This window comes from Herpailurus yagouaroundi, unplaced genomic scaffold (assembly GCF_014898765.1).
Source record: "Herpailurus yagouaroundi ecotype Mexico unplaced genomic scaffold, PumYag 163, whole genome shotgun sequence".
Lineage (NCBI taxonomy): Eukaryota > Metazoa > Chordata > Mammalia > Carnivora > Felidae > Herpailurus > Herpailurus yagouaroundi.
In genome coordinates this window covers 35270093-35286167 of record NW_024412404.1, presented here as the reverse complement: position 1 = coordinate 35286167, position 16075 = coordinate 35270093, and the positions used below count along the sequence as shown (strand labels likewise).

Here is a 16075-nt window from a genome sequence, read left to right as displayed (position 1 = left end):
TGTGTGTGTGTGTGTGTGTGTGTGTGTGTGTGTGTGTCTATTGGGCTGATGGCTGTTTTTCTAAACGTGAAAAACTGGGGCGCATCTCCAAGAGTCTGAAATGTACTTGGCGTAAGATAATACTCCCTTTATTCTTAACCCTGGATGAGGTCCTTGTTAGAACTTTGTCTACTTTTAGGCTTAAATAAGTAGGGGGAGGGTGCAGAGCAGCACTGCCCAGGAGACATATAACATGAGTCATGTATGCAATTTAAACTTTTCTGGTAGTACAATGGAATGAATGAAATTAATTTGAACAACATCTTTTATTTAACCCAACATATCTAAAATAGTAATAAACTACTGATAAAATTACTAATTGATATAATAGTACATAATCAATATAGTAATTATGAATGATAATAGTTTGCATTCTATATTTTGTGCTAAGTTTTTGAAATCCAGTATTTCAAAAGTGTAAGTATTTTTACACTTACAGCACATTTCATACTGGCCACATCTCAAGTGTTATGGGCTATCATAGTGGACAGCATAGGTTCAGAGAAAGAGATACATAAAGCTGTATACAATTAGAAAATGGGGCCAGGGAAAGAAAAATCTATACCTAAAGGAAAAAAATCTGAGGGTCAACAGCCTTCAAAGTAAAGGACAAATCCCTACAATGAATATCAGTGGTCTCTACTGCCCCTGAGGATTCACATGCCACACGACACCCCCCAGAAGAATGGTTTACATCTCAACTACCTGAAATGTTTGATTTAAATATAGGGAATCCATTTCAACCAGGGAGAAATTGAATCTTAGCTAATAGGATAAATGTTTATCTTGCCTTTGTCCCTCATCCCACACACTATGAGTAAGGAACCAAACTATCCTTACCTCTCGGGGACAACTTCAGTTTGTACTAGATGTTAACTTTGTCTCAAGGCGAAGGCTATGGTGATGATTATCCTCTGATTTGGATACGACCTGAGACCAAGGAAGGTATTAGCTATGTCAATATCCATCCAGTACTGTGGATCCTTGAGTTAATGACTAGACCATGTCAATTACCGTACCCTGTACCTTTTACATGCAGAGAAAGTATTCAGGAAGAGACAGGACAGTGCCTACTTTCACAAAGGGCAGGAGCTGGGTGTTGGTTGCTATCATCATAGACATCCCAACGTGGCTCGAGAGGAGGTGGTGAATGTCAGTTAGACACCAAGGACTCGGTCCTCAGTGGCTTTGCCACATTGTGCAAACCTTCACACTTCCCTGAGCCTTAAAATGTCCTTTTCCACCCTCTCCAAGTCAAAGGGTTAGTATAAAAGTCAGATGAGGTGATGGACCTCCATGTGCTTTTAAAGCTTTTGTTTGTTTTTAAGTGCTTTACAAAAAAAAAGGGGCTAATAAAATATCAGGCTCTTTTTACTGTATGTGATTCACCAAGCCTCTCTTAAGCACCAAATATTTGCTTGACGATCAGTGCCCGTCCCTCATTTGAGATTAAGTTGATTGTAAGATGCTACAGGGCTTCTGTAAGCTGTGGACATCATGTGAAGAGATTGTCCACATCCTCTCTTTGTTCTCCATTTGACCTGAGGTCATTAGGCCACCAGCTGAAGTTTGGGTTTTTATGACAACTTTTATTTTCATGAGGTGTGGCCCAGACTGATCAGTCTTGCCACACTGTAGCCAAAGAACTTCAGTGAAGGATAATTAAGGTCCTCTTCAGCCTTGCTCCCCAAAGTTTATCTGTGGGCCAGCATCGTGGGCATCGCCAGTAGACAGACAGAGTCTCAGGATGCACCCCAGACGTGTCAAGTCAGAGTCTGCATTTTAACAGGATTCCCAGGTGATACCGGCATATGCTAGAGGTTGAGAAGCAGCGCCCAACAGCATCCCATCGAGTGGCAGCCTTGGCTTCCGTGTCCTCTGGGATAGGCAGCTTCCCTCTGTCAAAATCTGCCCGTGGGTGTCACCTAGTCACCCAGAATACACTTCATTCTTCTGACACCTGAAAACCCACGTAACAAGTGCTTGGAAATGTCATTACTTTCCTTTGTTACACAAAAGCCTTGATCCAGAGGCTGGATGGGTAGTAAGTGGAGCCACACAAGGTCACCTGGCAAAGGTCTGTGGGTCCTGAGACATGGGAGAAGGAACGTGAAAAGGCCCCTGGCAGTTCTGTCTCTTCCTTTACTCCTGTCAGAGTCCAAGGTTTAAAAGATGGCAGTTTCGAAGAAGTTAGAGAACTTGAAGAGGTTTTCCAGAAGGACAGGAGCATAGAAATGATGTCTGGAGTAGAAGTTGGTCCTGCAAGACACGCTAGAGAATGAGGCCATTTACAGTGGAGATGAGCAGGAGGGGGCGGTGTGGTGGCGTGCCCGGGGCAGCCCGGCAGCTCGACTTCTCGCTAACTGTGGGACGTTGGGGCGTGCGCTGACCACCCTGAGCGTCAGCTTCCTGGCTTTTGAAAGCAAACAAGATGACAAAACCTGTTCTGCCTATCTCCAGGGTTTCTGTGGGACTCATGGAAAGTAGTGTCAGTGAGCACTCTTAATAACATGGGAAATGGTCCAAGGATGAAAGAGAAGGTCCAGTAGATGAATCCAGAACACAAGTCAACCACTAATTCACTGTGTGACCTCAAGGGAGGCCCTGGGCCTCTCTGAGTCAAGTGAGCCATATGTAAAAGATCTCTGAGTGCCCTTCGAGAAGGCCCTGGAGCTGCTGTGGCTCATTGCTATTAGCGCACATTACCAGGAGCGTTTCTCCAAGAAAGATGGCTTTTCAAATATTTATTTAGGGAAAGTTCCGAGAGTTTGGAATTGAATGCTTTCTAGGGGAAATGATTCCAAACACTCTTCCTGGCCTATACTCTGGGAGACCCATTTACAAAAACGGGTTGCTTGGCCATCATTGCACCTGTGTTTCCATGTCAGCATGTGGTACCTGAGCTGGTGAGTGAAGAGCGATGGTTTCATTTCTACAGCTGTGTCAGGACACACAGTCCTATTTCTGGAAGCAGGCCCTGCCCTGTGAGATATCTGAACTCATCTCATACCTGACTGGAGTGTGTCATGTGCAGACTTTTCCAGGGGAACAGTCTTGTTTGAGACTTCAGATACTCCCGGGGAGTTTTTCAGAAGCATTTCTCTCTGTTTTCATAACTACCCCAATATGGCATACCTGTTAGTTTAATGAGCCTCCTTTGCCAGAGGAGGCTTCTAGTCAACGGCTTTCGGCACAGCAGCCCTTCCATAGATGCCTGCCAGCTGAGAGCAAAAGGACCAATGTGTGTTTTTATGGAAGGTCATAACTGTTCCATAAGACAGCCCTTCTGTGTCTCTTTCCTGCCCATCTGGGGACCCTGTGTTGTCGATGCTCACCTCACTGCACTCATGCTCCGAACTTCCCATTCCGTTGCCTGGATGCTTGCTTCTAACTCTGTACATTGCATTTCCTCCTGTGCACCCACCGTGTTGTCATGGAAACTCGAGCGCCATAGGCCACGAGTATCCGGTGTCATCGAGTGTGATGGTGTGGTACGTGTATTTGCTCACACTTTTATTTTGAATCCGTTCCAATGTGACATCTGCTAAAATGTCTCCCTTATAATTTGCTTGGTGATCACAGCCTTCTCATCATTCATTGAGAGCAGGACCTGATCTCACAGAATCTGAAAAGAGCTATGTGGTAAGATGCCTGTTGAATAAGAACTGTAGCTTTTCTAAAGAGAATCCTTACTGACTTCTAGAGTCTCAACTGGAGTAATGCCTGGCTAACTCACAGAGCCATGATTTACATGGCTACTGTCCTAGAGGGAAATATTAGGCCACCCCCTTCCCTCTCAGAAAGCAGAGGTATTTCGAGACCTTATTTGTACTCTGCCTCCATGTGGGATTAAGTTAATGGTTACTGCATGATCGGGAATACATACTTGCATTTCTATCTTGAAGTTATTCACTAATTACAGGCTTTTATGCTGCTGCCTTTGGTTTTTTTTAATAGTCATACTAAATCCCAAATTCTTCTGTATCTTACCTGTTTTTTCCATGCTTACGCCTGGATCCCTCCTGCACTTCACTACTGGAATATCTATTTTTTTAACCTGGATCTTCAACTCTGTTGTTTCCCTGGACTTATGTGCTTCGTCTGGAATGTTACATCTCTTCCTCTCTTTCTTTTTCTTTTTTTTCTTTTTTTTTTTTCTTTTGTTGTTTTTTTGTCCCCATGTTGACTGTTATATGGGGGTTTCTGGATATCTCGGGGCCACTCACAGGAAGCAGTTTGCAATGAGATCATAAACATTGCCGAAAAATCTGTTCATTACTGCAGCACTGTTTCTCATCCCCTTGACTTTCATCACAAGGTATCCCCTTCTGACAATAAATCATCTTTAATCATTTCTCAGCAACCTCAAGCCCAACAGCGAAGAGTCACCCCCGACAGGAGTCACACCTCACAAGATTTGTAAGTATACTTGGCAAACTTCCTTTCTCACATCACATGCTTGGTGGACTCCTGGCTTTAGAGAGTGGGTCATTGACCAAGTCTGGGGCAGCCATTTGGGGGAATGAACAAATCGCCCCTAGCTTCTCTGAGGATTTCTAGTTGGGGCCATATTTCCCATCAGCCAACATGAAACAGGTGGTGGGTGCATGAATAAAGGAGGCCATAGACTGCTGAGAGATAGAGACCGGTGAAGAGTGAACTGCCATTCAGGGGCAAAGGAGGGCTGTGCTGACTAGAGTCAATCCTAGTGTTGTGGGAATATAGGGGAAGGAGTCATTGGTTCTGCCTGGAGATAAATGAATAGAGATGTCTCCTGTGTTTTAAACATATAGGGGTAAACTCCATTCCCAGAAGAAGGGAGATTTGGAATGGGCATTGAAAGGCAAATTGGAGGGGCACCTGGCTGGCTCAGTCAGTAGAGCACACAACTCTTGATCCTTGAAGTCATGAGTTCAAGTCCCACGTTGAGTGCAGAGATTACTTTAAAAGAAAAAAAGAAAGACAAATTGGTTTTGAGAGCTACAACAGGGAGGTAAAAGGTCTTCCCAGCTGAGGAAAACAACATGCAAAGACTCAGCATAGACGATGTGTTTGGGGAACTCAGAGAAGGCCCACATGGAGAAAGGACTCAAAGGAACAGTGCCCTGAGCAGCATGAGGCCCATCCAAAATTAGAGCTGATTGGGGGACCCAAGCAACAAGGCTGTGGGACCTTGGCCAGCCAGTCTCCACTGTCTGGGGATGATGATAGAGAAGCAGATATCTGGAGTTATTTCCCAGAGCTGAGGCTAGCAAGGCAGCCACAGTGGAAGTTAAGAGGAGGATAAGGAATTCTAAGGAGTCCAAGTCGGATGGAGACAGGAGGCAAATATGGAAACACCAAAAATGTATGTGCTTACCAACTGGAAATAATTCTGCATCTCTTAATTCCTCATTCGAGACCTTCCTCTGGCAGACAGATCCACCTACCAAATTATCAAAACATTTGGATAAGTGCACAAAATTAAATAGTCCCTTTGGTTTAGCAAAGAGGAAAACGAACCTGTCGTTCCTGGGGACTGTGTCCTCTTGTCTCTAGTCTCGCCTGCCCTCTCACAGGCATTTGCTGGCAGGTGCTGGAAATGGTAGATGGTTGGCTCGTTTGCACAGTTGTGCCCGGTACTCTTGTGTTTCAGAACAGCGAGCACACAGAATTGTGAACTGGTGCGTAGTAGATGCTTCTTAAGTATTGGTCAAAGGAATAAATGAAACCAAACTTTTCCCTATTGCCAAAGCAGTTACAGGATTTCATCACAAATAGTCCAGCCTTCTCCCGCGAGCTGTTAGGACAGACAGAACAGCACACACCAAATGGCCTTAGGCCAACTAACAGTAAATAAAAATCTTCACCACAAACATCACTGGGACAGAAAGAAAGCAAAAAGTGTTCAAGAATTTCAGAAAGATGACATCACATTTAAAAACAATTAACGAGAGGCACCTGGCTGGCTCAGTCAGAAAAGCATGCGACTCTTGATCTTGGGGACATGAGTTCGAGCTCTACTTCATGTGTAGACATTATTTAATGAATAAATACAACTTTCTGTGGGGGAGCACCTGGGTGGCTCAAGCGGTTAAGCATCTTTCTTCGGCTCAGGTCATGATCTTACGGTTTGTGACTTCGATCCCCGAATCATGCTCTGTGCTGACAGCTCAGAGCCTGAAGCCTGCCTCGGATTCTGTGTCTCCCTCCCTCTCTCTCTCTCTCTCTCTCCCTCTCTCTCTCTCTCTCTCTCGGCCCCTCCCCTACTTGCATGCTCACTCTCTCTCTCTGTCTCTCTGTCTGTCTCTCTCTCTTTCAAAAATAAACAAACATTAAAAAAAAAAACTTTTTTGTTTTAATGTTTGTGTATCCATTTTGAGAGAATATGTGCGAGTAGATAAGAGGCAGAGAGAATGGGAGAGAGTTGTAGAGCCTGGCACAGGGCTCAAATTCACAAACCGTGAGATCATGACCTGAGCCAAAATCAAGTCCGATGCTTAACCAACTGAGCCACCCAGGTGCACAATAAATTAAAACTTTAAAAAAATAAAAACAACTAACAAAATATGTATCAGCATATTAAGGAACTCAAGATAGTGAGGCCATTGGAATGTACTTTTTATATCCTTGTATCAGTACAACAATTGTATACATATACAACAATTGCCTTACACTTTCCAACGTATATTAGCAGAATATAGTGTCTATCTCTGGAGTAAGAAACTTCTGATTATCTTTGATAATCTACATACATTCTCCTGTGTTAAGAAAAAGCCTTGGTTAATTTTAAAGAGGGGGCATCTAGACAAAATACTTGGTAACCAAATGAAACTAAATAAAAGGACTGATCATAGCCTTGCTTGTCAGAGGCTCTCCCCATCCCTATCAGTCTTCATTTACTTATATGCTGAATGGATCTCCCCATAAGCTCCACTGTTAGAGAAATAGCCAGTAAAATACTTTCATCTGCATTGATGTGTGTGAAACACTACCAAAGTGCTGATTTAACTTACATGGGCTTTAAAAAACTCATTATTTAATCCTATCATTGTTTGAGTGAATGTTTTTCATTTTTAGATTTAGCTACCAAGCATTGTATAGCTATATACCACAGAATGATGATGAATTGGAACTCCGAGATGGAGATATTGTTGATGTCATGGAAAAATGTGATGATGGATGGTTTGTTGGTAAGTGATCTCCTCATGTTTTTCTCACGAGTTGTATATTGAAGGAGTAACTAAGAGTGATGAGCCATGCAAAAGGCAATGTTCTCTGCACAGAAAAAAGCCTTCTCAGATCCTGTATCTCCATCAGGAATGCTGGGCCACCCAGTTTATGCTTGCTCTGGAGACAGTGTGGATGACACTAATGGTATTGGACCCAAAAACCAAATACACCTAAGTGACTGCACAGAAGGGCAATTTCAAATTGGTTGAGTTCTGTATGTCTTTGTATTCTGTGTATGTCTGTACTACATGTGCAGATTTGATTCTCTTAAAACTCTTAAGAAACAACACAAGAAAATTTGAGCCTAGGTCTCAGCCATGAAACTCAACCATATGTGTAGATGTTCCAAAGACCTTATTTACTTCAGGCTTCTAAAAACTTTTTTTTTGAATATTTATTTATTTATTTTAAGAGATTTAGAGTACAAGTAGAGGGGAGTGCAGAGAGAGAGAATCCCAAGCAGGCTGTGTGCTATCAGCACAGAGTCCAACACGGGGCTTGAACTCACACACCGTGAGATCACGAGATGAAATCAAGAGTTAGATGGCTCACCGGGTGTCTGGGTGGCTTAGTCAGTTAAGCATCCGACTTCAGCTCAGGTCATGATCTCGTGGTTCGTGAGTTTGAGCCCCGCGTCGGGCTCTGTGCTGACAGCTCAGAGCCTGAAGCCTGCTTTGGATTCTGTGCCTCCCTCTGTCTCTCTCTCTCTCTCTCTCTCTGCCCCTCCCCTGCTCACGCTGTCTCTCTCTCTCTCTCTCAAAAATGAATAAACTTAAAAAAAATTATTTAAAAAAAAGAGAGAGAGAGAGAGAGAGAGAGAGATGGCTAGTGAACTGAGCCAACCAGGTGACCCCAGGCTTTTAATAACTTCAGTCAAAGCAACCTACTTAGTTAAGGTCCTATTCTTGATTTCAGCTCAGGTCTTGATCTCACGTTTCTCAGATAGAGCCCTGCATTGGTCTCCCCGCTGACACATGGAGCCTGCTTGGGATCCTCTTTCCCCTCTCTCTCTGCTTCTCCCCAACTCGTACGCATGTGCTCTCTCTCTGCCCCCCCCAATAAATAAATAAATAAAACCTTTTTTAAAAAGCAGCTTGCTTAATTAAAACAAAAGATTCACCATTACAGGAGAAGGATCAACGGTTTTTAAGATTTTGCTACAAAGCAGATACTTGCTTCATGTACTTTCTTATTGAAGATCTCAACAAACAACAAGATAAGAATTACCTCCATTTCACAGACTCCAAAACTGAGGCCCAAAGATGTTATATAACTAGACCAGGTCACCCAGGTAGCTAGTGGTGGGGCCAGTACTTGAACTAGGGCCTCTCTCTCCCATAGCCTTTGTTGTTTCTGCACAGGCACAAACATGCTGCTGGGGACCACTGGCTCACTTTTTGCCTCTGTTTTACACTTACTTGTACAAATGGTTTTACCTTTATCCTCTTCCCAAGACCAGCTCTTTCCTGATCTCTCTGGAAAATCTTTGCTAAAGTGAAGTCAGTCAGGGCTGAGGTGGTGAGAATGGCAAGGCCTCGGCATATGTGAGAAGCCAGAAAGATTTGCCTGGGCCTCACCAACCTCTTAGAAAGCTGCCCCTCCCTCCCCAGGCTCCCAGAAACCTCCCCAGGCTCCCCACTACCTTGAACTATTCTGTTCAGATGGAAGCCCCATTTGAGATGCCACCAGCACTCCTGTGAAGTGCAATCCAATGGAAACAGAACACAAGCCGTGTATGGAATTTAAAATTTCTGGAAGCCACATTGGAAGAAGTAAAACGAAACCGAAAATTAATTTTAGCGATATATTTTATTAAAACCAACGCATTCAGAATATTACTTGAATATGTAATCAGTATAAAAAATCGTTAGTGCCAAAGGAGGATGTAAAATATCTAAGTCTTAGGAGTCCAATGTGTATATTATACTGTCACAGCGTAGCTCAGTTCAGAATAGCCCGGTTTCGAGTGCTCAGCCGCCTGTGGCTGTCCTATCAGAGAGTGTGACTCTCGTATGTCTTAGCTGTTAAACTCTTCCAGGAGTGCTTGTTTTTTATGGGAACACGGGGCACTGTTGGGGGGCACCAATTCTCTCCTGGGGGCGTCCCTGGCAGCTGGGTAAAGGAATGTTGCTCAGTCCCTCAGGTGCTTTAGAACGTAGCCTCGTGCTCAGAGTGGAAGCCTATTTTCTCATCCGTAAGGAGAGGTCGAACCAGGTGTAGGAGCACATCTCTGGGCTTTGTACTCTCGGTTCTTTGCAGCCTCCTTGGCCGTCCTCCCTAGGGGTTCAACTAGTTATTTTAGAGGTCTTTAGTTTTGACGCCCTTTTTTTAGCTTGAGGGTTCACTTTGGGCAACAGCCCCGACCTACTGGTGGTGGCTGCTTGAAATGCTGTGTTCACCAGGGTTCTGAAGCTATATCCAAGCCGATTGGGGAAAGGATGCCATCGTCCCTATTGTGATATCTGCCAGCGAGAGGGGAATAATGACCCGGCATGTATCCGCCACCATCCCCACCCCCACCCCTGCCCGGGTCCCCACCCCCCACCCATCCCAAGGGAAGGGACTAGGTTAGGGATCCAGCAGTTCCGGATGTAGAGCAGTTGGGGAAGGGCTTTGCACCCAGGTAGCTCAGTGTTCCTGGCTCAGCGGGAACCGTGAAGAGGTTGGAAGCAAAGACAGGGAGTCAATCTGGGGCTTAGGCACAGGCTTCTGGGAGGAATTTCCTTTTGATGTGTGGTCATATCCAGTGGACTTTCAGAAATCTTACAGTTTAGAAATTAGATAAATGTGCTCCTTTTTCCAAAAAGAAGTATCGGAAAGAGCAGAGGGCTGGGAGTTAGAAGTCCTGGGTTCAAAGCCTGCTTCTGATGCTTGCTAAACTGTGGGACCTCAGTAATGTCACTTAAGCTCTCTGAGCTTCAGTTTCCTCATCTGAAAGAGGGGAGTACTGAGAATACCTTCCTGGCTTACCACCAGGCATTATTTGATAGCCTAAATGAGATAAGATGGAAAAATGTGCTTTGGAAACCATATGCTGCATTGTTATCAGGGGGCCCCCTCTGAACTCACATAGTAAGTCTTCTGATTTTGCGTGTGTGTGTTTTTTTTTTTTACAGGTACTTCAAGAAGGACAAGGCAATTTGGTACTTTTCCAGGCAACTATGTAAAGCCTTTGTATCTATAAGAAGATTGAAAACCACAGAGATTATTTTTATTGGAGGATGAAGCATAATTCACGAACTGGTCTCTTTATTTAAACATTGAGTCAGTAGGAAAACTAACGCAGTGGATAAAGTAAGAAGCAAAAGAGAGGGACAGAGAAGTGTTGTGTCTGAAGCCTGAGCCTGTGTGAACGTACGGTGTCAGGCAGGCTGAACTGAGAAAAAAGGAATGAGGCAAATCTGTATTTACTTAGCTGCTTCTGGGAGCCACTCCAAGCCTTCCCTGCCTCTCCCCCTCTTGGGTAATCTGACCTGTAACACGGGCCAGGATCAGTGAGGTCAGAAATGCCTCTTGCTGCCCCAGCCTTGACCAGCTTTTGCTCAAAGGGGTCATTTAGCCGGAAGCAGCCCTCAGAGCATCAGGCAGACCCCTAGCCATTCTCCAAAGGCTCTACACCCCAGCCACCCAGAGCCCCATTTCCAAACACTGCTGGGGATCAGCTCAGGCTGCCGAGGCCATCCCTGGAGGCCCCCAGGCTACCCAAGACCACGTCCCTCACTCCTGGGGTACGTGGGGAAATGGAGGCAGAACACAGAATGTCCTGTGCATTCAGCCCGCATGCAGCATTGCTCTTGACGCCCCTGGTGTTCAGACAGAAAAGAACATGAGGTTTGCCCGTGGGAGCGGGGTGCCCGGGTCAGATAGTTATATTTGTATAAGTTAAGAAGCTCTGTAGTTATCGAGGTCACTTGCGGTGTGCTCTTTCCCATATCTCTGACTTTTGTAAGTGGTCACCTTTAGCACAGTTTCATTTAGCAGAATGCCACTGCTAACCTTTCTTTTCTGGATTGTTTTTGGTCAGGGCAGTTTGGGGTTGATGGACCTATTCTGACAAGGTACAAGGATGGCATCCAGTGAATCATTTCACATACGCCGGATGCTGGGGCCACTGATGAGCAGGATGTGCTCCACACCTTAGCACAGACTCCCTGCAGCAGTTCAGGCACCACCTGCAGTGCAGTAGCCCAGGGTCGTGAGCCCCGATGCACCCTGGTGAGGCTTCTCTTCGAGCAGAAGGTGCCCATGCCCCGGCCCGAAGTGCGATGCAGTGGTTCGCCACCCCCAGGATGTCTGTGCTTTGCGGGGCTACATCTGAGGAGGGAGGGCCCTGTGACACCCGGGGTGCTCCAGTCACATCTCCATCCAGTTCAAGGATGTTTCTCAGCCTCTCTGCTAGACCCCTTAGAAAACTAGAGAAATGACCCACTCCCTGCCCGCCAGGAACTCAGAGGTGATTGGAGAGGTACACACACACAAATACTGAATCAAGAGAGACTGTGATATGTGCAAAGAAGGGTATGAGAGAGGACGAGGAGATTACCTTTCCCTGGAGAGACCCTAGGAAGCATTGTCGTATTTCTGTCTCCATGAGCTCGCTCTTGAACAACTAGGCTGCTTAGAAGAACCTTCCTCTGAGGGTAGTTTATGGCTGGAAATTCTTGGAACTGTTTCCAGAGTTTTCACACTCTTATCCTCCCCACAAATACGCATCCAAGGTCACAAACAGGAGTAGCAATTCTAGGTGGTAGGGTGTATACCTGAATCCTGGCTCTCTGCATGTAGCTCAGAATTGCCCCAGGACCATTGTCCCAAAACCTGGAGTCTTTACAGGTAGGCAGAGTTTGTCTTCAGTGCCTCCGTCCCACCTTCTGTGTCTGCCATTCATCTACCCATCACCTGTCCACCCCCGTACCCCCCATCAGAGAGCCTCATTCTCTTCCTGTCCTCCTTTCAAATCTTGGCCTCAGGAAAGAACCTGCCACTGACTCCTTCACACTGGAGTGTAAATGACCGGTAAGAGGAATGTGTTACTTCTTCCTGGAGACACTTGTTTTTAGCTAGGACAGAGCAGAGCCTTAACCCCAAGGGATGAGGCAGTGGAACTAATGGTGGTGGTAGGGGGTGGGGGTGGGGTGGAGGAGCTTCCTGGGTAGAAAGAGCCTTTTTGATATTCTTTAACACTCATTGCTTTGGAAGGTCGACTTCAGCATCCAAGGGCACTGTCTGACTCTCTGAGGGACTATAGTACAAGTGCACATGCACGTGCATTTTGCACAACAGCATTTCACTCATTTTTGGAACGTAATTCTCGTATTGGCTAATGTGTTTCCTGGTCTTTCTTAGATGCAAACCATTAATAACGACCTTATTCTAATAGCTTTTTGAGGGGTGCTTCTTAAGTAGGTAATTTTGAACACCTCTTTCAATACAGCTAGAAAATAAAACCAATTTGTAAAGCCACATTTGCATTTGATGCCAGCCTCACGCATTTGTATATCTTCAGAAACCCAGGTATGCCTCACCAATTTGCCCGTCTTTAATAAAATCATGTTAAAATTTGCATCAAACTTCAGCTTCCTATGTATGACAGAACAAGGAACAAAGTTTCCAACTGCTCTTTTGTCCTCAAACATTTAGTAATATAAAATACCTATTTTTATGCTGAAATATTTATACAGGTTTATTAATAGCAAGTGCAACTAACTGGCGCCATGCCTTGCAACACATTTTGATATATTAGCCATGCTTCTGGGTAAAGGCAAGCCCCCAACTACTTATCTTTTGCAGTCTCTCTGGGATCAGTTAAAGAAAAAAATCATATGCGTAAGAAGTAGGACTGTAAATATGTATATTTAACTTTGTATAGCCCATGTACCTACTTTGTATAGAAAAATAATTTTAAAAATTTGAACTGAAGGGGGGGGTGAAATAAGGAAGTCATGAAGTTTTTTGCATTTTTATTTAAATGAAGGAATTCCAAATAACTCACCTGCAGATTTTTAGCACAAAAATAGCCATTGTAAAGTGTTAAAATTTTAAATAATCATTCTTTCTGGGAGAGAAGGTAATTGTGATCTCAGTTATAGGTTTTTTATTTTGGTTTTGATTTTTTTTTTTGGTTTTTTTTTTGTTGTTGTTGTTTTTTGGCTGTCTTATTTATCTACAGTAGTATTAAGTTCTTTTGCTAGAATAAGTTACTACAAAGAAGATTATATTCTGAAAGAAAAATAACTGACATTATATATAACCAATTAATTTAAAGTGTTGCCATTTACACACCAAGAGCATGTACTATGCAGACACAGATTTTTCCATTCATTTATTTTTCTTTATTGCGGTGGATTGATTTGATAAATGGATGTGTTGAATTACTACATTTGCTGTACATATTATTTAATAAACTTTATTCAGAATTGCGTGGCATATGTTCTTACCATTCATTATTTCTTTCCTTTGCCAAATCTCTCAGGAGGCTTATATTCACTGCTTCGATTTCACATACTCTCCTTTTCCATTCTTTTCTTTTTTTTTTTTAATCTTTATTTTTGAGAGAGAGAGAGAGGGAGGGAGAAAGGGCGGGGGGCAACAGAGAGACAAGGAGGCACAGGATCCAAAGCAGGCTCCAGGCTCCGAGCTGTCAGCACAGAGCCTGACGCGGGGCTCGAACTCACATTCATGAGTTCGTGACCTGAGCTGAAGTCGGACGCTCAACTGACTGAGCCACCCAGGCGCCCCTTTTTTTATTTTAATTTTTTTCTTAACATTTATTCATTTTTGGCACAGAGTGCAAGTGGGGGAGGGGCAGAGAGAGAGGGAGACAGAATCTGAAGCAGGCTCCAGGCTCTGAGCTGTCAGCACAGAGCCCGACGCAGGACTTGAACTCATGAACCACAAATTGGTGACCTGAGCCAAAGTCGGACACTTAATCGACTGAGCCTCCCAGGCGCCCCCTCCTTTTCCATTCTTAATCACGTACCATTTGGCTTCCATCCTGCCCTTTGAAGACACCACTTCTTACCTTACTCTTTTCTCAATAAGCTAACTCCATGACCTTCTCAGAATTGACTACTGTTGACCATCTCACCATTCTTTCTACAATATTTTTATAGTGATTATAAACATAATGCATATATCTTTAAAAGCAAAAGTGAAACATTATAAAATACATGTAATGGGTCATGATTTGCTCCGCAAGACATAGGTACAGAAAATGATACAGCACTTTTTCCAAATCGAGTTAAATCAGCTATGAGTCCTCTCTTTGTGGCGGGTGAAAATGCAGGCTCTCCTTTTATTCCCTCCCAAACCAAGTGTGTCAAGATGATGGCATAGGCATCTAACCTCCCCTGGCATCCCATGGCTGGGACCACCCCCATCTCAGTTTGGGGCAGGGCCTGACTGCCCAAACCAAACCTCCACCCTCCCTGGTTCTGTTCTTTTCCACCTCTTTTTAAAAAAAAAAATTTTTTTTAACGTTTATTTATTTTTGAGACAGAGAAAGACAGAGCATGAACGGGAGAGGGTCAGAGAGAGGGAGACACAGAATCTGAAACAGGCTCCAGGCTCTGAGCGGTCAGCACAGAGCCCGACGCGGGGCTTGAACTCACAGACCGTGAGATCATGACCTGACCCGAAGTTGGACGCTTAACCGACTGAGCCACCCAGGCGCCCCTCCACCTCTTTTAACTCAAAGCACTAGTTGGCACTTCTGTCTCTTTGGGGTGACTCAGTGGAATCCTTTTCAGTAGGCTTGGGTGTCAGTCATGGGAGAAGGGTGGTCTCCCAGGGGTCTGAACCCTGGTACTGAGCCCTGTTTCACAGGAACTCCTTCCATGGCCTCCATCCCATTCAACAAATCCATCAGCTGTACTTTCAAAGTAGGTTTAGAACCCAACCACTCCCATCACCAGAGTCCAAGCTGTTTTCTCTCTGGATTATTGTGTTCACTTTCTAACTTGGCTCTCTGCTTCCACCCTTACTCCCTCTACTTTGTCTTAACAGAGCAACCAGAGTGATCATTTTAAAGTTGGCTTACAACCCTCTAGAGGCTTCTCATGTCGCTGAGTGGAACCATGCCTCACATCCATTGGTACGCTGTCCCTTCCCTCTCCCTTACCTCTGACTTCACTTCTCCTTGCTCTTTCCACCCACATGATCCTTCTGGCCTCAAAGTCATCAAGCACACTTCAGGTTCAAGGTCTTACATTCTATCCCCTGTGCCCAGAAGACCCTTTCTGTTGGAGCTGCATGGCTTTCTTCCGCCCTTCTTTTACCTCTTTAATGTTGCTTTCTCAATGAGGCTCTCTTAGACCACTTTATATATAACAGAACCTTACTCTTTCCACCGACCATCCTATCCCCCTTCTCTTCCTCCGTGCTTCATAATTCATCAGCATCTGATAGATACTTGTTTTCACAATCATACAAAATCCGTGAGAATAACAATTCCATTTGGCTTTGGTATGTATGCCCAGCACCAAGAAGAGTTCCTAACACAGTTGGCACTCACAGTTACTTGGTCAAGTAAATGAGTACATAAATGAATGAACTTCTGGGGCCAGAGATCCTAGAACTCAGAATATAATAATGAAAGAAGGGAAGCATTGTCCATTTTATTATAGCAGCAGAAATAAAAGAGAAGGTAATCTCTCAAATTATTCTGAGCTCATCCAAACTGAGAATTTTCTGTAATTACAGTCATCTTCCCACAGAGATTACTGCTAACTCTGTAAGCTCTGGCCGGCCCTCTGAGCTTTCTTTGCACACAATAAACACGCGCATATAAACACTTTGTATAGTCTTATACACCTTTTCCCCCTTA

At 44.4% G+C, this 16075-nt stretch overlaps 1 protein-coding gene across 50 annotated transcripts in view; it reads left to right on the top strand.

Annotated features, from left to right (window-relative positions):
* The window catches only part of SORBS1 (sorbin and SH3 domain containing 1), a 231992-nt gene extending 218315 nt beyond the window's left edge, over positions 1-13677 (top strand). For 38 of the 50 annotated variants that reach the window (XM_040485925.1, XM_040485935.1, XM_040485933.1 and 35 more), the window contains 3 exons: positions 4400-4458; positions 7099-7211; positions 10368-13677. In XM_040485925.1, coding sequence (XP_040341859.1) covers positions 4400-4458; positions 7099-7211; positions 10368-10435 — 240 coding nt within the window. In that variant the 3' untranslated portion in view covers positions 10436-13677. Of the gene's footprint in view, positions 1-3621; positions 3682-4267; positions 4459-7098; positions 7212-10367 lie in introns of all 50 variants that reach the window. The other 12 variants (XM_040485928.1, XM_040485926.1, XM_040485930.1 and 9 more) reach the window with 3 other exon arrangements.
* The last annotated feature ends 2398 nt before the right edge of the window (positions 13678-16075 follow it).